The 16,465-nt window shown below is 37.1% G+C and overlaps 1 protein-coding gene across 1 annotated transcript; it reads left to right on the forward strand.

Moving 5' to 3' along the window:
- Positions 1–3,437: 3,437 nt before the first annotated feature.
- LOC113290679 lies at positions 3,438–5,629 on the forward strand. Its single transcript, XM_026540264.1, has 2 exons — positions 3,438–5,246; positions 5,453–5,629. Exons 1-2 carry the CDS (start codon positions 3,438–3,440, stop codon positions 5,627–5,629), a joined length of 1,986 nt encoding a protein of 661 aa, XP_026396049.1.
- The last annotated feature ends 10,836 nt before the right edge of the window (positions 5,630–16,465 follow it).

Raw genomic sequence — 16,465 nt, forward strand, 5'->3', positions numbered from 1 at the left:
GAGACTAGAAAGAAAAACTTCTATTGAGGCATCTCATAAAAATCCTTGAGAAGTTTTAAACAAGATATCTCTAGATTTATTCTAGTTGTTCTTGTTGTAGAGTTATTAGGTTTCTCTTCCTTTATTGAAGAGTATAATAATCCCTAGTCTACAAGTTTGTTTTTGATATTACTTTTACCTAGTAATTGTTTTTATCAAACCAAACGCAAGATTTCCAAAACCTTGATTCACATCTAAAGGGAAATCAAACTGGTGTTTTGTGCAAACAAAATATCGAATCGTATCAATCGTGTTGTGGTATCTTCTAAAGAGAACCTCGGGTTCTGCTAGAAGATTTGCGTGAAGAATTTGTTAAGAGAATCGGTATTCTGCTAGGAGTTCTACAAGTGCTGAAGAATGTATTACATCTAGTCTGAATAGGTAGTAGGAATTTGGTGTAACAGCTTATAATCAGTGTGTGTTTATTCTGGACTAGGTCCCGGGGTTTTTCTGCATTTGCGGTTTTCTCGTTAACAAAATTCTGATGTCTGTGTTATTTATTTTCCGCACTATATTTTATTTATATAATAGAAATATCACAGGTTGTGCGTTAAGATCAATCAGTTCTTGTATCTGGCCTTTGGGTTGTTGAGTGAATTTATTGACACTTGAACATTGGTCTTTGGTACCGTTCAAGTTAATCCTCTTATATTCAATCGGGCTCGCGAATACCTATTTGCTGATTGCGGATTGAATCAAGAGATAGAGATATAAAACTCTTTGATATACTTTTTATAGATTGAGTCTAACTGTCTAGTTGATTCCCTTGAAAGTATATTGGAGTTTGTCTATTCAGATTGCCAAACGAAATACTGAGTGTGGTTATTAGACCCCCGCTTTTTCAATTGGTATCAGAGCACGCAAACACGCTAAGACCTCATAAGTCTGTGTTTGTAGTAATATGATTCTATGGACAGAGGTGCTACACTAGTCCAGAAGGGGCCATAAATCACGTTTTTAAATGAAAGATTAATTGTGTGATTAGGGTATGACAAACAAATTATGTCATATAATATTAAAATAGTGGGATCCATTATTTAACACAAAAAAACCGTTATTTTCAAATGTGATAAATCTGTAGGTGCGTGATTTTTGAAGAACCATTAAATCAAGGATTAAAATTGTTGGGTATTGTAAGTTTTAATACCCCCCACTAATATTTTGTTGCGCACCATAAAAATGGCTAACCACCGGCTGAGCAAAGACACCGGCTTACTTGCCATAGGTCTATAGAGCCGTATCGGTTCCGGGTTCCATTCTAGCAAACCCCAATACCAAAAAGGATAAAACTTCAGAGAACCAAAAGAGAAGTTCGAAGTTCTTAGTTCATCTCTTCACGCCGCCGTCCATTTTTCTCCCTCCAGAAACCTAACTACCTGAGGAGATTCTAACTTAGAAGAAGAAGACACGACGATATTAAGTAATTTTCAATTCATTTGTATTTGGGTTTTTCTCCAGTTTCTATGTTCTTAAAAAATTGATTTTTGAGACCAAACTTGTATACATAAAGATTTTGATTTGATACATTGGTTAAATTAGAAATTGGAAAGGAATAATTTTGATTAGTTTGATTGCATGAAAGTGGTTTCTGAATTCACTTTGTCAAACCATTATCTCTGTTATTTTGCTAGACAAACCTAAGAGGAGATCGAAGAAGAAGAAGATATCAAATTAAAATAAATTTCAAATCCCTCTTCATCTTTCATTCTGTTTTTTTTCTTAAGCTTCTGTATGGTTAATCAAAAGTTGATTTTTGGAGACCAAATTATTATCTAATAAGATCCATAGATTTTGGTTAATTAAAAAACTTCTGTCTAGTTAATTGGTTAATGTAGAAATTGGAAAGGAATGAATTTGTTTAATTTTATTGCATGAATGGGAAGGGAATGAATTTGGTTTTTAAATCTCTATTAAGAATCAATAATTGTAGAGATTTTGGTTTGATAAACTGGTTTGATTTTTACGGGAGAATTGGGTTTCATGTCTGAGTACTCACAATAGGATGTACTGAATCTTTACTTCTTGCTTGCTTTTTAATGGGATTGTAAAGATCCCCTTTAACCCATTATGTCATTTCGTTAACTCAGCCAATTTCCTTCCCATGAATCCCATCCTACCTATGCTTATCAGAATTTTCACATGATATCACATGAGAAATCAGGGATTCTCACTGGATATAACTATATTAGGCTTGATGTTTTTGATGTGTTTAGGATTTTGTAAGGCTTTCTACCGAATGATTACGGACTACCACATGTAGCATAGTTAATTTTTTTGGCTGTTTCCTGGGAAGTTAATGTCATCCGGCAGCAAAGGAAACCTAGCGCCTACAAGGACTAGTCGAGGACTAGGAAGATATCATTCTTACACAGAGAGAGAGAATCTTAAAATAGTTAATAGTTACAAGTGCAACAGTACTCTTCCAAAAGAGAACAAAACTCCATGAAGATGGAATTTGGAGATTAAGGGGAAGTTCCAATCAATTGTGTGTAGTCAAAGTCAATAATGGGCATGTTAATTGGTTTGTGATACTCTCTGGTCTATTTTGTAATATTGAGTACCTTATTTTAACTTACCTCCGTACTCTCTTCTTCTTCTATATAAATTATGACGCAGTCTCTTGGAACTAATGCTTCCTTTTCTTTAATCATCAATTATTTTTTTGGGTGCTGTGTTTTTATGACCCTTTGTTGCATAGTAAAATTCTAAATTTGAATCTTATACTGAATGTGCACTCTCTGTCCATCGGTTATATTTTAGTACCTTTGCTTTTCGCAGCAGCGGCGGTCCTGATAGGATCTTTGTGTAGCTGGTTTGAGTTGATATATATGTTAAATTTGCATCAGATGCAAACTGCTAGTGATGATTGTTGTATTATTCTAATTTCTTCTTTGGTATTTCAGTAACTAAGTTTCACTATTCACTATTTGCTGCTCCTTTAGTTTTATCACTTCTATTTTTAACATGTGTTGCGTTGTAAGAGAAGTTGGCTGTGTTGCGTTGTCTGGCTCCCGTGGTGCATAATTTTTGTAGTATCTGTAGTCGCCTTTTGTAGGATGCTCTTGATAATAAGCTTGCTGCATCTTGTTTGCCAGGAAATCATTGGCGTAAGTTTGTGTGCTTGTACTCTGTATCCTTGTGTTGAGTCAGACATCATTGGTTTTATTGAGGCTGGTTTATGACTGTGTCTGAGAGTTTTATTTGATTTGATCCTTCACAGTCTTACAGATCATCTAAATCGATGTAGTTGTGTCCAGTAATTCACTATTGTCTGCTCCTTTAGTTTTATCAATTCATTCAGAAGAAAAATTTATCTGATTTGATCCTTCGCAGACTTACAGATTATTGAGTAGCATCATTTTGTTTTTTATGTGTGTCATTTACGTTTACTTGAAGTGATGTCTATTCCAGGCAAAAAATGGATGGGTGCAGAACGGAAGTCATCTGAATTTTGGGAAGGAGTTCAATCATTTATCAGGTTCACAAAAGATACAGTAGGAGCAGATAAATTATTTCTCTGTCCATGCTCGAAATGTAAGCTTTTTGCAGAAAGAAAACAATATTCTCTAGAGGAAATACATTTGCATCTGATCAAAAATGGTTTCCTTAAGACATACAGAACTTGGATACATCATGGAGAACAACCTCGTACAAATGTTGTCAATGTTAATCAAGCTCCTAATTTACCTGGTAATAGAGTTCATTGTGATGATTCTGGTCGGGGATTGGTCAACATGTTCTGTGACCTAAAACGACGTATTGACCTCGATAACCACATGGAAGACTGTTTCAATGATCCTAATCAAGAGAGTGGTGATAATGTTGAAGGTGATCAAGGTGATGATATAAATTACAAGAAGAGGATTGAAGATTCAATACAACCCTTGTATCCTTCTTGTGATGGGAAGCATACGAAATTGCCTACAATAATTGAGTTACTAAGTATGAAAGCAAGACACAATTGTTTCGATGCTTTCTTGACTGAGTTATTGCAATTTATGAAGACTATTTTACCTGCTGGGAATACATTACCGGCAACAGCCAATAAAGCCAAGGCTATGATTGAAACTTTTCGATTGAAGTGTGAAATTATACATGCTTTCCCGAATGATTGCGTTCTTTACCGGAAGGATTATGCTGACATGGATGAATGTCCTAATTGTAAAGCAAGTAGATGGAAACCAGTTGATAAGAAGAAACCACATGCCAAAAGAGTGCCAATGAAAAAATTAAGATATTTCTCAGTTGCTGAAAGGTTGCAGCGCATGTTTAGTACACCATGGATAGCAGAGCTGTTGAATTGCAGTGGTAATATAGAGGAAAGCAGCACACACATGAGACATCCTGTGGACTCTCCTTGTTGGAAGTTTACAGATAGCAAGTGGCCTGAGTTTTATGCAGAGAAGATAAATGTGCGTTTAGGACTGGCAACCGATGGATTTAACCCTTTCGGAATGAATTATCCACATAATTGTTGGCCTGTTATGCTTGTACCGTTGAACCTTCCCACATCACACTGCATGGCTAAAGAATTTACAATGCTGACACTACTGGTTCCTGGTCCAACTGAACCAGGCCATAACATCGATGTGTATTTGCAGCCGTTAGTCGACGAGTTGAAAGAATTATGGTCTGTTGGAAAGTTGACATATGATTCTCATACAAAGAGTAAATTTATGCTGAAAGAAATCTTAATGTGGTGTGTGCATGACTTTCCGTCCTATGGACATGTTTCTGGTTGTAGAACATCAGGAAGATTTGGTTGTCCTGTGTGTGGTGAAAAGACAGATGCAATCTGGCTAAAGAATGGACGTAAATTCAGCTACATGGGTCATAGAAGATTCTTACCAGCTGACCACCCCTTCAGAAATGCAAAAGAAAAATTTGATGGAATCGAAGAACATGGAGATGCTCCATGCCGTTTGACCGGAGCGCAATTACTAACGAAGATAAATAGTGTGCAAACAGAATTTGGGAAGTTCACAAGTAGGAAGGAAAAAACATCAAATTCTACTGGGAAAAGGCGTTTGACGGGCGTCCAACTGTTGAACACTATGAATCGTGTACGTACTGAATCTTGTCGGAAAACAGGTAAGAGGAAACAGACGGTTGATACAAGTATTCCGCCAAATATGAAGAAGCGCTCAGTTTATACAAGCACTCCATGGTCAAAAAGATCGATTTTATTTGATTTGCCTTACTGGGAGGTAACTAATTTAACAGTCTTATTATTTGATTTGCCTACTTTGTATATTATTGCGGCACAATACACATGCTTCTTGAACTGGCATACGAACCATTCACCTTTGATATTTTTTAAGTTACTTCTTTTGATTTTTTTTTTTGGTGTCATTTTTTTTCTTCCAACTATTGATGTATGTATGTTGTTACTAACTGTCCTAGTTTACTCTAGGATCTGCTGGTTCGACACAATTTGGATGTAATGCACATTGAGAAAAATTTTGCTGAGATTTTTTTTGGAACTATAATGGACAATAAGGATAAGAATAAGGATGGGATTCCGGCGCGTAAGGATCTGCAAATCCTTAAGATAAAGAGGAATTTATGGTTGAAGGAGAGAGGACCTTGAAAGTCTCCAGAAATGCCGCCAGCACCTTATCGTTTGTCTATAGAAGATAGAAAACTAGTGTGCACGTCTCTTAGTAACCTGAAGGTTCCTATTGGTTACTGCGGGACCTGGAAAGGAAAAGTATATTTGCGTGACTTTCAGTTAAAAAGCATGAAGTCACATGACTACCACATCCTAATGCAGGGTTTGCTACCCGTTTTTTTGATGTACTGTTTCAAAGGGCATCGTCTATTGATTGAGGCCATTCGACAGGTGTCATTGTTCTTTAAAGTTCTTTGTTCTAAGGTTCTTGATATTGCTAAGCTTCGCATCATGCACCAACGTCTCGTGGAGTCTATATGTGTTTTTGAAATGTATTTCCCGCCGAATTTTTTTGTTTCAATGATACATGTCGTCATACATTTGGCAGAAGAGGCGGAAACATTGGGTCCTGTTACAACTCGATGGATGTATCCTTTTGAAAGGTAATTTAGTTGATTGAGTAAATTTTTTGTTTTAGTTTTTCATGGAGGTAAATTGTCTTATTATTGTTGTTGTGATTACACTACAGGATGATGATAACATTCAAAGTTTTTGGTCGCAACAAAAACTATATAGAGGGATCTATTACAGAACAATATGTATTAGATGACGCATTGAGACATTATATGGAGTATATTCTGAATGGTAGGTGATAGGCACATTTTTTTGTCTTATATAATCTCAATTGTATATATTATTAGTGCTCAATTTTATATTTATTATGGCTTTTTATGTCCCTGTAGGTATTTTTGGAGAAATAAGCTTTTGTGGCGAAATTGGCTAAAAAAGTGGTTTTTGCGCTCGTGGGAGAAAATTACTATACGGACTCTCACTTTGGATAAGGGGTAACCTAATTACTAAGGGGTGACCCATTTTTGGGGTTGGATTTTCGGGAGGTTTTTGAGGAGATTCAATTGCTAGAATTGGTTTCAGTGGGCCTGTTTTGGATTTACAGGTCTGGTATAGGCCTTTAAATCATCAGAGTTGGGCTTGATTATTGATTTGAAGAGAACATGGAACATGAGTTTGAGTTGCGAAGTTCTCTAGGAAGGATTTGGGAAAGGTTTTCGTCGAGAACTTCACGGGAATGGACTGTGGTAGGAATGTTGCGACAAGAAAGAAGCAGTAGGACTTTCGAATCGAGAAAAATAAGGAAGCTTACACGGACTTTTGGTGAAACAGGGAATGTTATCGGATTCTGTTTGGTGTGTGGAAGTTGCGTGTAGAGAAACTGAGGAGAATATACTACGAAGATTTGATGTTATCCTAAGGAGAGTTTCCACCTCATACTACGCGTAAAAAAGGAAACAGGAAGACGCGTAAAGCAACAGGGAGGAGAAGATTATTTCCGAGACTTTTGGCGAAAGAAAACAAAATTATTTTTGGATTTACTCGACCCTGTTGGGTATATATAGGTGCTGTGAGATTCATATAAGGATTTGAGCATTTGGGGTAAGAAACAGAGGTTACAGAGCCGGAGTTGCAGAGGAGTATCAAGGTGCTGCATGGAAGAAGAACACCAACAATATATCACACTTTATAAAGACAATCATGTTTCCTTTGTAACAGCAACCCAATTGTAACAGTGGGAGTTGTAACAACTATCTCTGTTACAAACTTGCTGCAATATATTATTTTTCAATAAAAACACCTTTTGGGCCATATTTCTATCTTTTGGGTGTGTTTTTGACATGAGGAGCTAAACCCCAACACTGGGATGATGGAGGAAGCCCTATTTCACAATCACTTGGTAACTAAAATTGATTCTTTATGACTTTTGCACTTGTTTTAATCGATTTATGATTTTTCTTGATTAGTTGTGATTTTGTTTGATGTCGCATGCTGGGTTTTAGGAACTTTTGATGCGTCATGCTTGTGATTTACATCTAATGCTTTATAAAATCTACTTTTGGCAAAGAAAAGAGTCAACAAAAGAGCTAGAATTGTTATGAGTCATCATATGAACCAATTGAATGTGATTAGTGGTGAAATCCTAAGTCTCAGTACCTCTCGATATTCGTGACAACCTTGTGAATATATTTTTAGTATTTTTATTCTTAGTTCTTAAATCAAACCTTTACACAATCCGAGTTGAACGAACTTTACTACCACTTAAAAACTACATCAATTTTTGGCGCCGCCGACGCGGATTTGTATTAGGTTTTAGGTTTTAGATTTATGTTATTTCTTTTAGAATTTTCGTTCTCTTTTACGCCTTTGGTATTTTTCGATTCTTTTCAGATTGGAGCAAAACTACAAGGAAAGAAAAAGTGCTATAAAAGGAAAGCATCGCCAAAGAAGGAAAGAAAAGAGGAATCCGAAAGGAGTGACGAAGAATATTTTGTGTATAGTTATTTTGTTTTATTTTTAGAAACTGTAAATAGGATTTTATTTTTTGTAATTTTTCTTTTTATTTTGGACACTTTTTGGACTGGGACATTATTATTTTTAAACCCTACGGAAGGGTTGGTTTAAATAAAAACTGTGTGCAGAGAAGGACGGTGATTACGATATCGCCTCGGCCCCTCGGGTTCGCACATGACATAGGAGTCGTGGCCCGAGTAGACTTTAGCGGTTCTTCGCCCGTCTGGTACGGGAGGTAAGTTTTTCGAAACACCCGCGAATCCCCTGTCAGCGGGTTTACTGTATTCCTTCGTTTGCATATATGCTGAGGACTTGAAAACGGCTGCTTTAATTTCCTAGTAAAGGGCAAGGACTGGCCATACAAGATAAGGGTTTGGATTTCATCACCGTTCTCTTCTTGCCCGCCTTAGGAAAACGAAACCAAACGCGAACCTAAGCCTAAAATTTTGACTAGAACGAGACCGATAGGGTAACGAGATTGATAGGAAAGTCGTTCGAAAAATATTGGTTACTCTTTTGAGCATACTTCGAAGTTCATGATGGTTTCTGTGAGTTGAATGCGTGACTGCACCGCCTTGTAACCGGTGAGTCCTTGGGTATCAAAGCTCCACTGAGCTTCCCTCGCCTCGATTCAACTTACTTTGACTCGGATTGATTCCAGAGGGGTTTGCTCAGATTGTAACGAGTTCTTTTTCAAAAGAATAGAAACTGGTCTAGAAACAATCTAAGTGGAACCATCATGCTTTTTGTTTGCTAGAAAATTAGGTTTGATTTGGTTGAGTCAGCCTTGTTTTGTGATTGCATAGAATCCCAAATATCCCGATAGTGCCAGCAATGACAACTTTGAAAGCTTTGTTGAACCCAACTAGGACTACTCGCCCTTCTTGTATCAAGTTAGCCGAAACTGAAGCAAATTATGAACTTAGGCCTGGGACCCTACAGATGCTCCCAATCTTTTTAGGTAAAGAAAATGAAAACCCATACTTCCATGTTAGGGATTTTGGGGAAATTTGTAGTACCCTAAAGATTAGAGACCTTGATGATGATGCTTTGAAACTTAGGTTATTTCCTTTTTCCCTGAAAGATAAAGCCAAATCGTGGCTATATAGTTTGGCTTCCGGTTCAATAGAAACATATGAAAAACTTACATCTGCCTTTTTGAGCAAGTTTTTCCCTAGGCACAAAACATCGTCTATTAGGACGCAAATCTGCACATTTTCTCAACAGGAGGGAAAATCATTATATAGGTATTTGGAAAGGTTCAATGACTTATTATCCCAATGTCCTCATCATGGTTTAGAAAAGGTTAGGCTAGTTCAAATCCTTTATGAGGGTTTATATTATTCGAAAACAACCATGGTTGAGTCTCTATGCATTGGTGGTTTTGAAAACCAAACTGTTGATGCGGCGATGAAATTTTTGAATGAAATCGCCGAAAAGACCCAACAATGGGAATATAGTAGGGAACCCAAGAAAACAATTCTTCTAGGTAGAGGAAACGTTAATAGGGTAGAGGAGGCTATGAATCAGATGCCAAAATTGCTGCTATAGCAAAAAGGTTAGAAGCCTTAGAATTGGGTCATACTAGTGGTAGAATAGAGTCTTTTTGGGAAGGCCATAATAATGAAGAGCAAGCCAATGCTCTCTATAATAACACTAGGTTTGATAACCGTCAGAAGTTTGACCCATATTCAGAAACCTATAGTCCTGGTTGGAGAAACCATCCGAACCTTTCATGGTCTAAGGGCCAGAGTCTAGGTCAGTTTAGTAATTCTAATGCTCCCCCAGATTTTGGTTACACTAAGAATTCATCAGGCCCAGAAAATAAAACGACTAGCTTAGAGGAATCTATTAAGATGTTAGCAAAAACTCAGGATATGTTAGCACAGAGCCAAATTAGTTTTCAGCAGGAAACCAAGCAGAACTTTCAAACTAATGCTCAGAGCCTTGCTAAGCTAGAACTTCAAGTCGGCCAAATAGCTAAGACCTTAAGTGAGAGAGATAACGGAAGGCTCCACAGTCAGACTACCCCCAACCCTAGAGGAGTTCATGAAGTAGGTGCAAAACCATTTAATCAAGTGAATTCTGTCACAACCCTTAGGAGTGGTAAAACGGTAGACAATAAGGTAGCCATGCCTAATAGTGGACATACTGTAGATCCACCTTCTAGTTCCCAAGATGAGCCCCAGAAGGAGCCACTAACTGAAGAAACCGATAAAATTTCTAGTGATGCCAATGTGGTTCCCGACAGGTCTCATTTTGTACCCAAAGCCCCATATCCACAGTTGTTAGCTCCAACAAAGAGAGAGTCGACTTTCAACGAAATACTAGAGATATTTAAGCAGGTAAACATTAACATCCCTTTATTAGAAGCAATTAGGAAATGCCTGCTTATGCCAAGTTCCTTAAGGACCTTTGTACACGAAAGCGTAAGCTTAATGTCCATAAGAAAGCCTTTTTAGCTGGTCAGGTAAGTTCAATCCTTCTGAACCAAACAACCCCTAAGTATAAAGACCCTGGATGCCCCACCATATCTTGTGTGATCGGTAATTATTCAGTAGATAAGGCATTGCTTGACTTAGGAGCTAGTGTGAACTTACTCCCTTATCATGTATACAACCAGCTAGGTCTTGGTAAGTTGAAACCGACTAAAATGACATTGCAATTAGCTGATAGGTCTGTCAAATACCTCGTGGTGTCATAGAGGATGTTCTGATTGAGGTTGATAAATTTATTTATCCAGTGGATTTCGTTGTTCTAGATACTCAGCCTGTTCAGGATCCTAGTGCTCAAATACCGGTGATTTTAGGTCGCCCATTTTTAGCCACAGCTAACGCTGTCATCAACTGTAGGACCGGACTTATGAACATATCCTTTGGTAATATGACCACTGAACTAAATGTCTTTAATGTTAATAGACAACCTTCCGATGATTTAGAAGAAGTGAATATGATTAGCACTTTAGTTCAGGATCTAACTCAGGATAATTGGGACGACACTTTATTTGGTGATTCCTTAGATGAACTTGATGAGGAAATTCTCTTAAGTCAGTTAGGTGACCAAACTTTTGAACTAGAAGAAGCTCTTGAGTACTTTAAAGACTCTACGGACCCTGAGATTCAAGCCATAGTGCTAGGCCTTACGGAGAGTAGTGTTGACCCTAAGTTTGGGGGTAATGAACTAGAAGAAGCTCTTGAGTATTTTAAAGACTCCGAGGATCCAGAAATTCAAGCAATAGCTAGAGGTTTGTCCGAGAATACTGACTACCCTAAGTTTGGGGGTAGTAATGGTCAATTATCTCCATTAGAAGTCCCTAACTTGAGATTCGAGCCTAGTGTACCTGAGGTATTACTTGAGTCACTTCCGACTCCGCAACCGGATCCTCCTGATATTGTCCAGGAGGAAATTCTAAAGACTTGTTGGTCGAATGAGTCAATTTGTCAAGACACTCATATGAAGCCCAAATGGGCACAACAGAAAAACCCAGTTGTCTTGCAGGAAACCTTGGACGAGGATGTGCTATGTCTGTTCATTTTTCTGATTTTGTGCAGTTGTCTGATAATTGTGGCAATTTTATTTGCTTTTGTTGACCCACAGTTGTTTCGACTATTGATATATGATTTGAAAGGTAATTAGCCATTTTGTGGTATTTGACGTCTGGCTGAAGACTTTAAATTTAGCACTTTTTGGGAGGTAACCCAATCTCATGCAACATGGTAATATCTTTCCTTATCTCTTTTGCTTCAAATGGTAACAGTTTCTCCTTGTTCATGCTTTTAATTTTATCTTTAGAACATTGAGGACAATGTAAGATTTAAGTTTGGGGGTATGGGAGAAACTTTTTAGTTGCAGTATGAATAAATAAACTCCAGAACCTAGAAATTTATGCCTATTGAGGATTTCACTAACTAATCTAAGTGGATGGAAGCATTTTGATCGTAGGAGTTGAGGAACCAATCTGATTAGATGGAAACATCTAAAGAGTCTATTCATAAAAGCACAGAGCTCAGGTGTTAGAAATAACATGGTAGTTTCGCCATATCTTGTTGAGTCCTTTTCACTTTTGTTTTTAGTTTTCTTTTTAAATATGTTTCCAAGTGATTTGGTGGGGCTCACGATTCAAGTTGTTACCAATGCTAGGGTGAATTAGAGTGATTGAGATACCATGAAAAAAAATAAAAAAATTGAGACCAGACCATTTGACCAAAAGGAATAAATTCAATAAAGTCGACCACTGGTACCCTTGTATATGCCAGTTGTGTTGACCTAGAGTTAGGTTATCGAACACTGGTTCCCTTCTATATGCCAGTGTGTTGATATTAGTCAGACTAGTACCTCAATCCATTAAGATAGGTTCATTTTGGCAGTGGCCTTCAGACAGATATGAGAAACACCGTTCACCTTAGTCAACATCGAAAACCATCTATGTTTTTCTCTATATCCATCTTCTTGATCTATCCATGTGATAAGTTTGACTCCGGATATTGATGTCCATAGTGTGACTATCTGAATAGAGCTCTGTCACTTTATATGAATTTTAGTATGCTTGAGTGCAAACTCGTGTACAACAATTGGAATTTCGCATCAGGGTACTTCCTCCTGTAGTCAATAAGTATGCCAACCAAGGAGATTCTTTAGTGCCTTCCAAGGTTCTGTGTAGATAGCTAGGGTCTGGAGTACAGGTTTTGTGGGTATATCTCTTGTAATCCCTCCCGAGACTATAACTCTGCCACTAGGGCCACCTAGGGGTTTAAAGGCTTATTGCATACGCTAAATGCAATCGACGATGCCTGCGACAGTGAGCTAGGATTTTATTTTCTATTTGATTTGCTCGAGGATTAGAAAATAATAAGTTTGGGGGTATTTGATAGGAACATTTTTGTATCTTATATAATCTCAATTGTATATATTATTAGTGCTCAATTTTATATTTATTATGGCTTTTTATGTCCTTGTAGGTATTTTTGGAGAAATAAGCTTTTGTGGCGAAATTGGCTAAAAAAGTGGTTTTTGCGCTCGTGGGAGAAAATTACTATACAGACTCTCACTTTGGATAAGGGGTAACCTAATTACTAAGGGGTGACCCATTTCCAGACATCTGCTAAAGGGAGACCAGCCACGGATAAGGGGAGGTCATCCCCTACCTTTTGAATTTTGTGAATTGGCGGGAATATGTGCAGTCACGAACAAAGTTTTGGGGTTGGATTTTCGGGAAGTTTTTGAGGAGATTCAATTGCTAGAATTGGTTTCAGTGGGCCTGTTTTGGATTTACAGGTCTGGTATAGGCCTTTAAATCAAAAGAGTTGGGCTTGATTATTGATTTGAAGAGAACATGGAACATGAGTTTGAGTTGCGAAGTTCTCTGGGGAAGGATTTGGGAAAGGTTTTCGTCGAGAACTTCACGGGAATGGACTGTGGTAGGACTGTTGCGACAAGAAAGGAGCAGTAGGACTTTCAAATCGAGAAAAATAAGGAAGCTTACACGGACTTTTGGTGAAACAGGGAATGTTATCGGATTTTGTTTGGTGTGTGGAAGTTGCGTGTAAAGAAACTGAGGAGAATATACTATGAAGATTTGATGTTATCCTAAGGAGATTTTCCACCTCATACTACGCGTAAAAAAGGAAACAGGAAGACGCGTAAAGCAACAGGGAGGAGAAGATTATTTCCGAGACTTTTGGCGAAAGAAAACAAGATTATTTTTGGATTTACTCGACTTTGTTGGGTATATATAGGTGCTGTGAGATTCATATAAGGAGTTGAGAGTTTGGGGTAAGAAACAGAGGTTACAGATCCGGAGTTGCAGAGGAGTATCAAGGTGCTGCATGGAAGAAGAACACCAACAATACATCACACTTTATAAAGACAGTCATCTTTCCTTTGTAACAGCAACCCAATTGTAACAGTGGGAGTTGTAACAACTATCTCTGTTACAAACTCGCTGCACTATATTATTTTTCAATAAAAAAACCTTTTGATCCATATTTCTATCTTTTGGGTGTGTTTTTTACATGAGGAGCTAAACCCCAACACTGGGATGATGGAGGAAGCCCTATTTCACAATCACTTGGTAACTATAATTGATTCTTTATGACTTTTGCACTTGTTTTAATCGATTTATGATTTTTCTTGATCAGTTGTGATTTTGTTTGATGTCGCATGCTGGGTTTTATGAACTTTTGATGCATCATGCTTGTGATTTACATCTAATGCTTTATAAAATCTACTTTTGGCAAAGAAAAGAGTCAACAAAAGAGCTAGAATTGTTATGAGTCATCATATGAACCAATTGAATGTGATTAGTGGTGAAATCCTAAGTCTCAGTACCTCTCGATATTCGTGACAACCTTGTGAATATATTTTTAGTTTTTTTATTCTTAGTTCTTAAATCAAACCTTTACACAATCCGAGTTGAACGAACTTTACTACCACTTAAAAACTACATTAGTAGGGAGAAGTGTTACAAGAAAAAGGGAAGGATATCTACTGACGATGACATTCAGGAAGGTCCATACCTGCCAAATATGTCTGAAGGAAAAAGATATCATATACCTAACCCACAGTAAGAACAAGCACGCAGATGGGTTTTGATGCATTCTGAAGAAAATACTGAATGGGAAAAGTAAGTAGTACTTTCATACTTTCATACTTTCTTATCATTTCTTAGTATAGTAACTTACTTCCTTGTTGAGACTTGAACTAGTTAGGGTTGAATGAACAAACAAATTTGTAGAGTATGGGGGTAATCGTATATGTTGATTACAGGAAGTATGACAGATTACATGTTAGAGGAAGAAGGAATTCAAGGAATCCCGATGAATACATAAAATGGCTAACGCAACAATTTCAGGGAAAAGACATGACAGATTTTAAGCGGCTCGTTGATAGTCCATCTAGATATGCATTATCACATAATGCATATGCAGTAAATGGATATATCTTTTATACAGCTGATGCAGAAAAAGGTATGTCCACCCAAAATAGTGGAGTGTCCATGAATTCCACAACCACATTCAGAGCAAGTGTCAGAGATCAGAACACGGTGGACGATGAAGTTCTGTATTTCGGAATTGTTAAACAAATTCTAGAACTGGATTACACCACCTTCAAGCAAACTGTATTTTATTGTGATTGGGTTCGTGTCGAAGACAAGGTGAATGGATGGTATGTGGATCCGGTTACAAAACAGATTTATGTAAACTTCGAACGGTTTATGGGTAACAAAAAAGACACCGATGAGCCATTTATCCATTCTTCTCAAGCTACTTCAGTTTTTTATTGCAAGGATGAGAGTAGGCCTGATAGGAAGTGGCATATTGTTTTAGAATCTCCAAAACGACGAAGTCCTTATGTGAATGCTTTTGAGGATCCTTTTGTCTTTACCGGTATAGCTAAAGAATCTTCCCTAACGGCAGTGAACTTGGATGATAACAGTAACTCTGAAGAAGATGCATTTATAAGTTTTAAGTTTTTTGAATTGAACTGTTGCTTCATTTTATCGAAGTGTTGTACTGAATTTTCATTAATTATGATGTTACAGGAAAATTAGGAGAGGCGAAAGTTTAACACCAGTAAGCGTCCCAACAATGGCCCGCGATAAAATTTATCAGTACTGGATTTTGAGTGGAATCTTTCATTATGATAAAATTGTTACTTCGAAATTTAAAATTAATTCTTTAGATATTTTTTTCAAAAATAAAAATAAATATCGGTTACAATTGAGAAATGGATTTTTTTATCATAATTACACAATTCTGATGCAAATCGCATTAATCTGAAAGTTGACAAAATTTTAACCGAGGTGTGGAGTGCATAAATTTAGATATAAATCTTCTCAATTCGAATTGATGAAGTTCCGGTTTCTTCATTTTGACCAAATCTTCTCAATTCGAAAGAATGAAGTTTCAGTTCTTCTGTTTTGCTCGAGATCGTTCAACTCGATCAAATTCTCAACTGAATTATCGAGTCTTGATTATGCAACTATATTTAAACTCGGTCAAATTCTCAAATCATCCCAATTCGAAAGGATGAAGTTTTAGTTTTCTTCATTTTTGCTCGAACTCGTTTCAACTCGATCCAATTTTCGACTGAATTGTCCAGTCTTGATTATGTAGCTATATTTTGACCAAATCGTCTCAATTCGAAAGAATGAAGTTTCAGTTTCTTTTGTTTTGCTCAAACTAGTTCAACTCGGTCAGATTCTCAACTAATTATAGAGTCTTGATTATGAAACTATATTTCAAATCGGTCAAATTCTCAAATCGTCCCTATTCGAAGGGATGAAGTTTCGATTTTCTTCATTTTTGCTCGAACTCGTTTCGACTCGATCCAATTTTCGAGTGAATTATCCAGTATTTATTATGTAACTATATTTTGACCAAGTCGTCTCAATTCAAAAGAATGAAGTTTCAGTTTCTTCTGTTTTGCTCGAACTAGTTCAACTCGGTCAGA

Source organism: Papaver somniferum, chromosome 6, assembly GCF_003573695.1.
Source record: "Papaver somniferum cultivar HN1 chromosome 6, ASM357369v1, whole genome shotgun sequence".
Classification (NCBI taxonomy): Eukaryota; Viridiplantae; Streptophyta; class Magnoliopsida; order Ranunculales; family Papaveraceae; genus Papaver; species Papaver somniferum.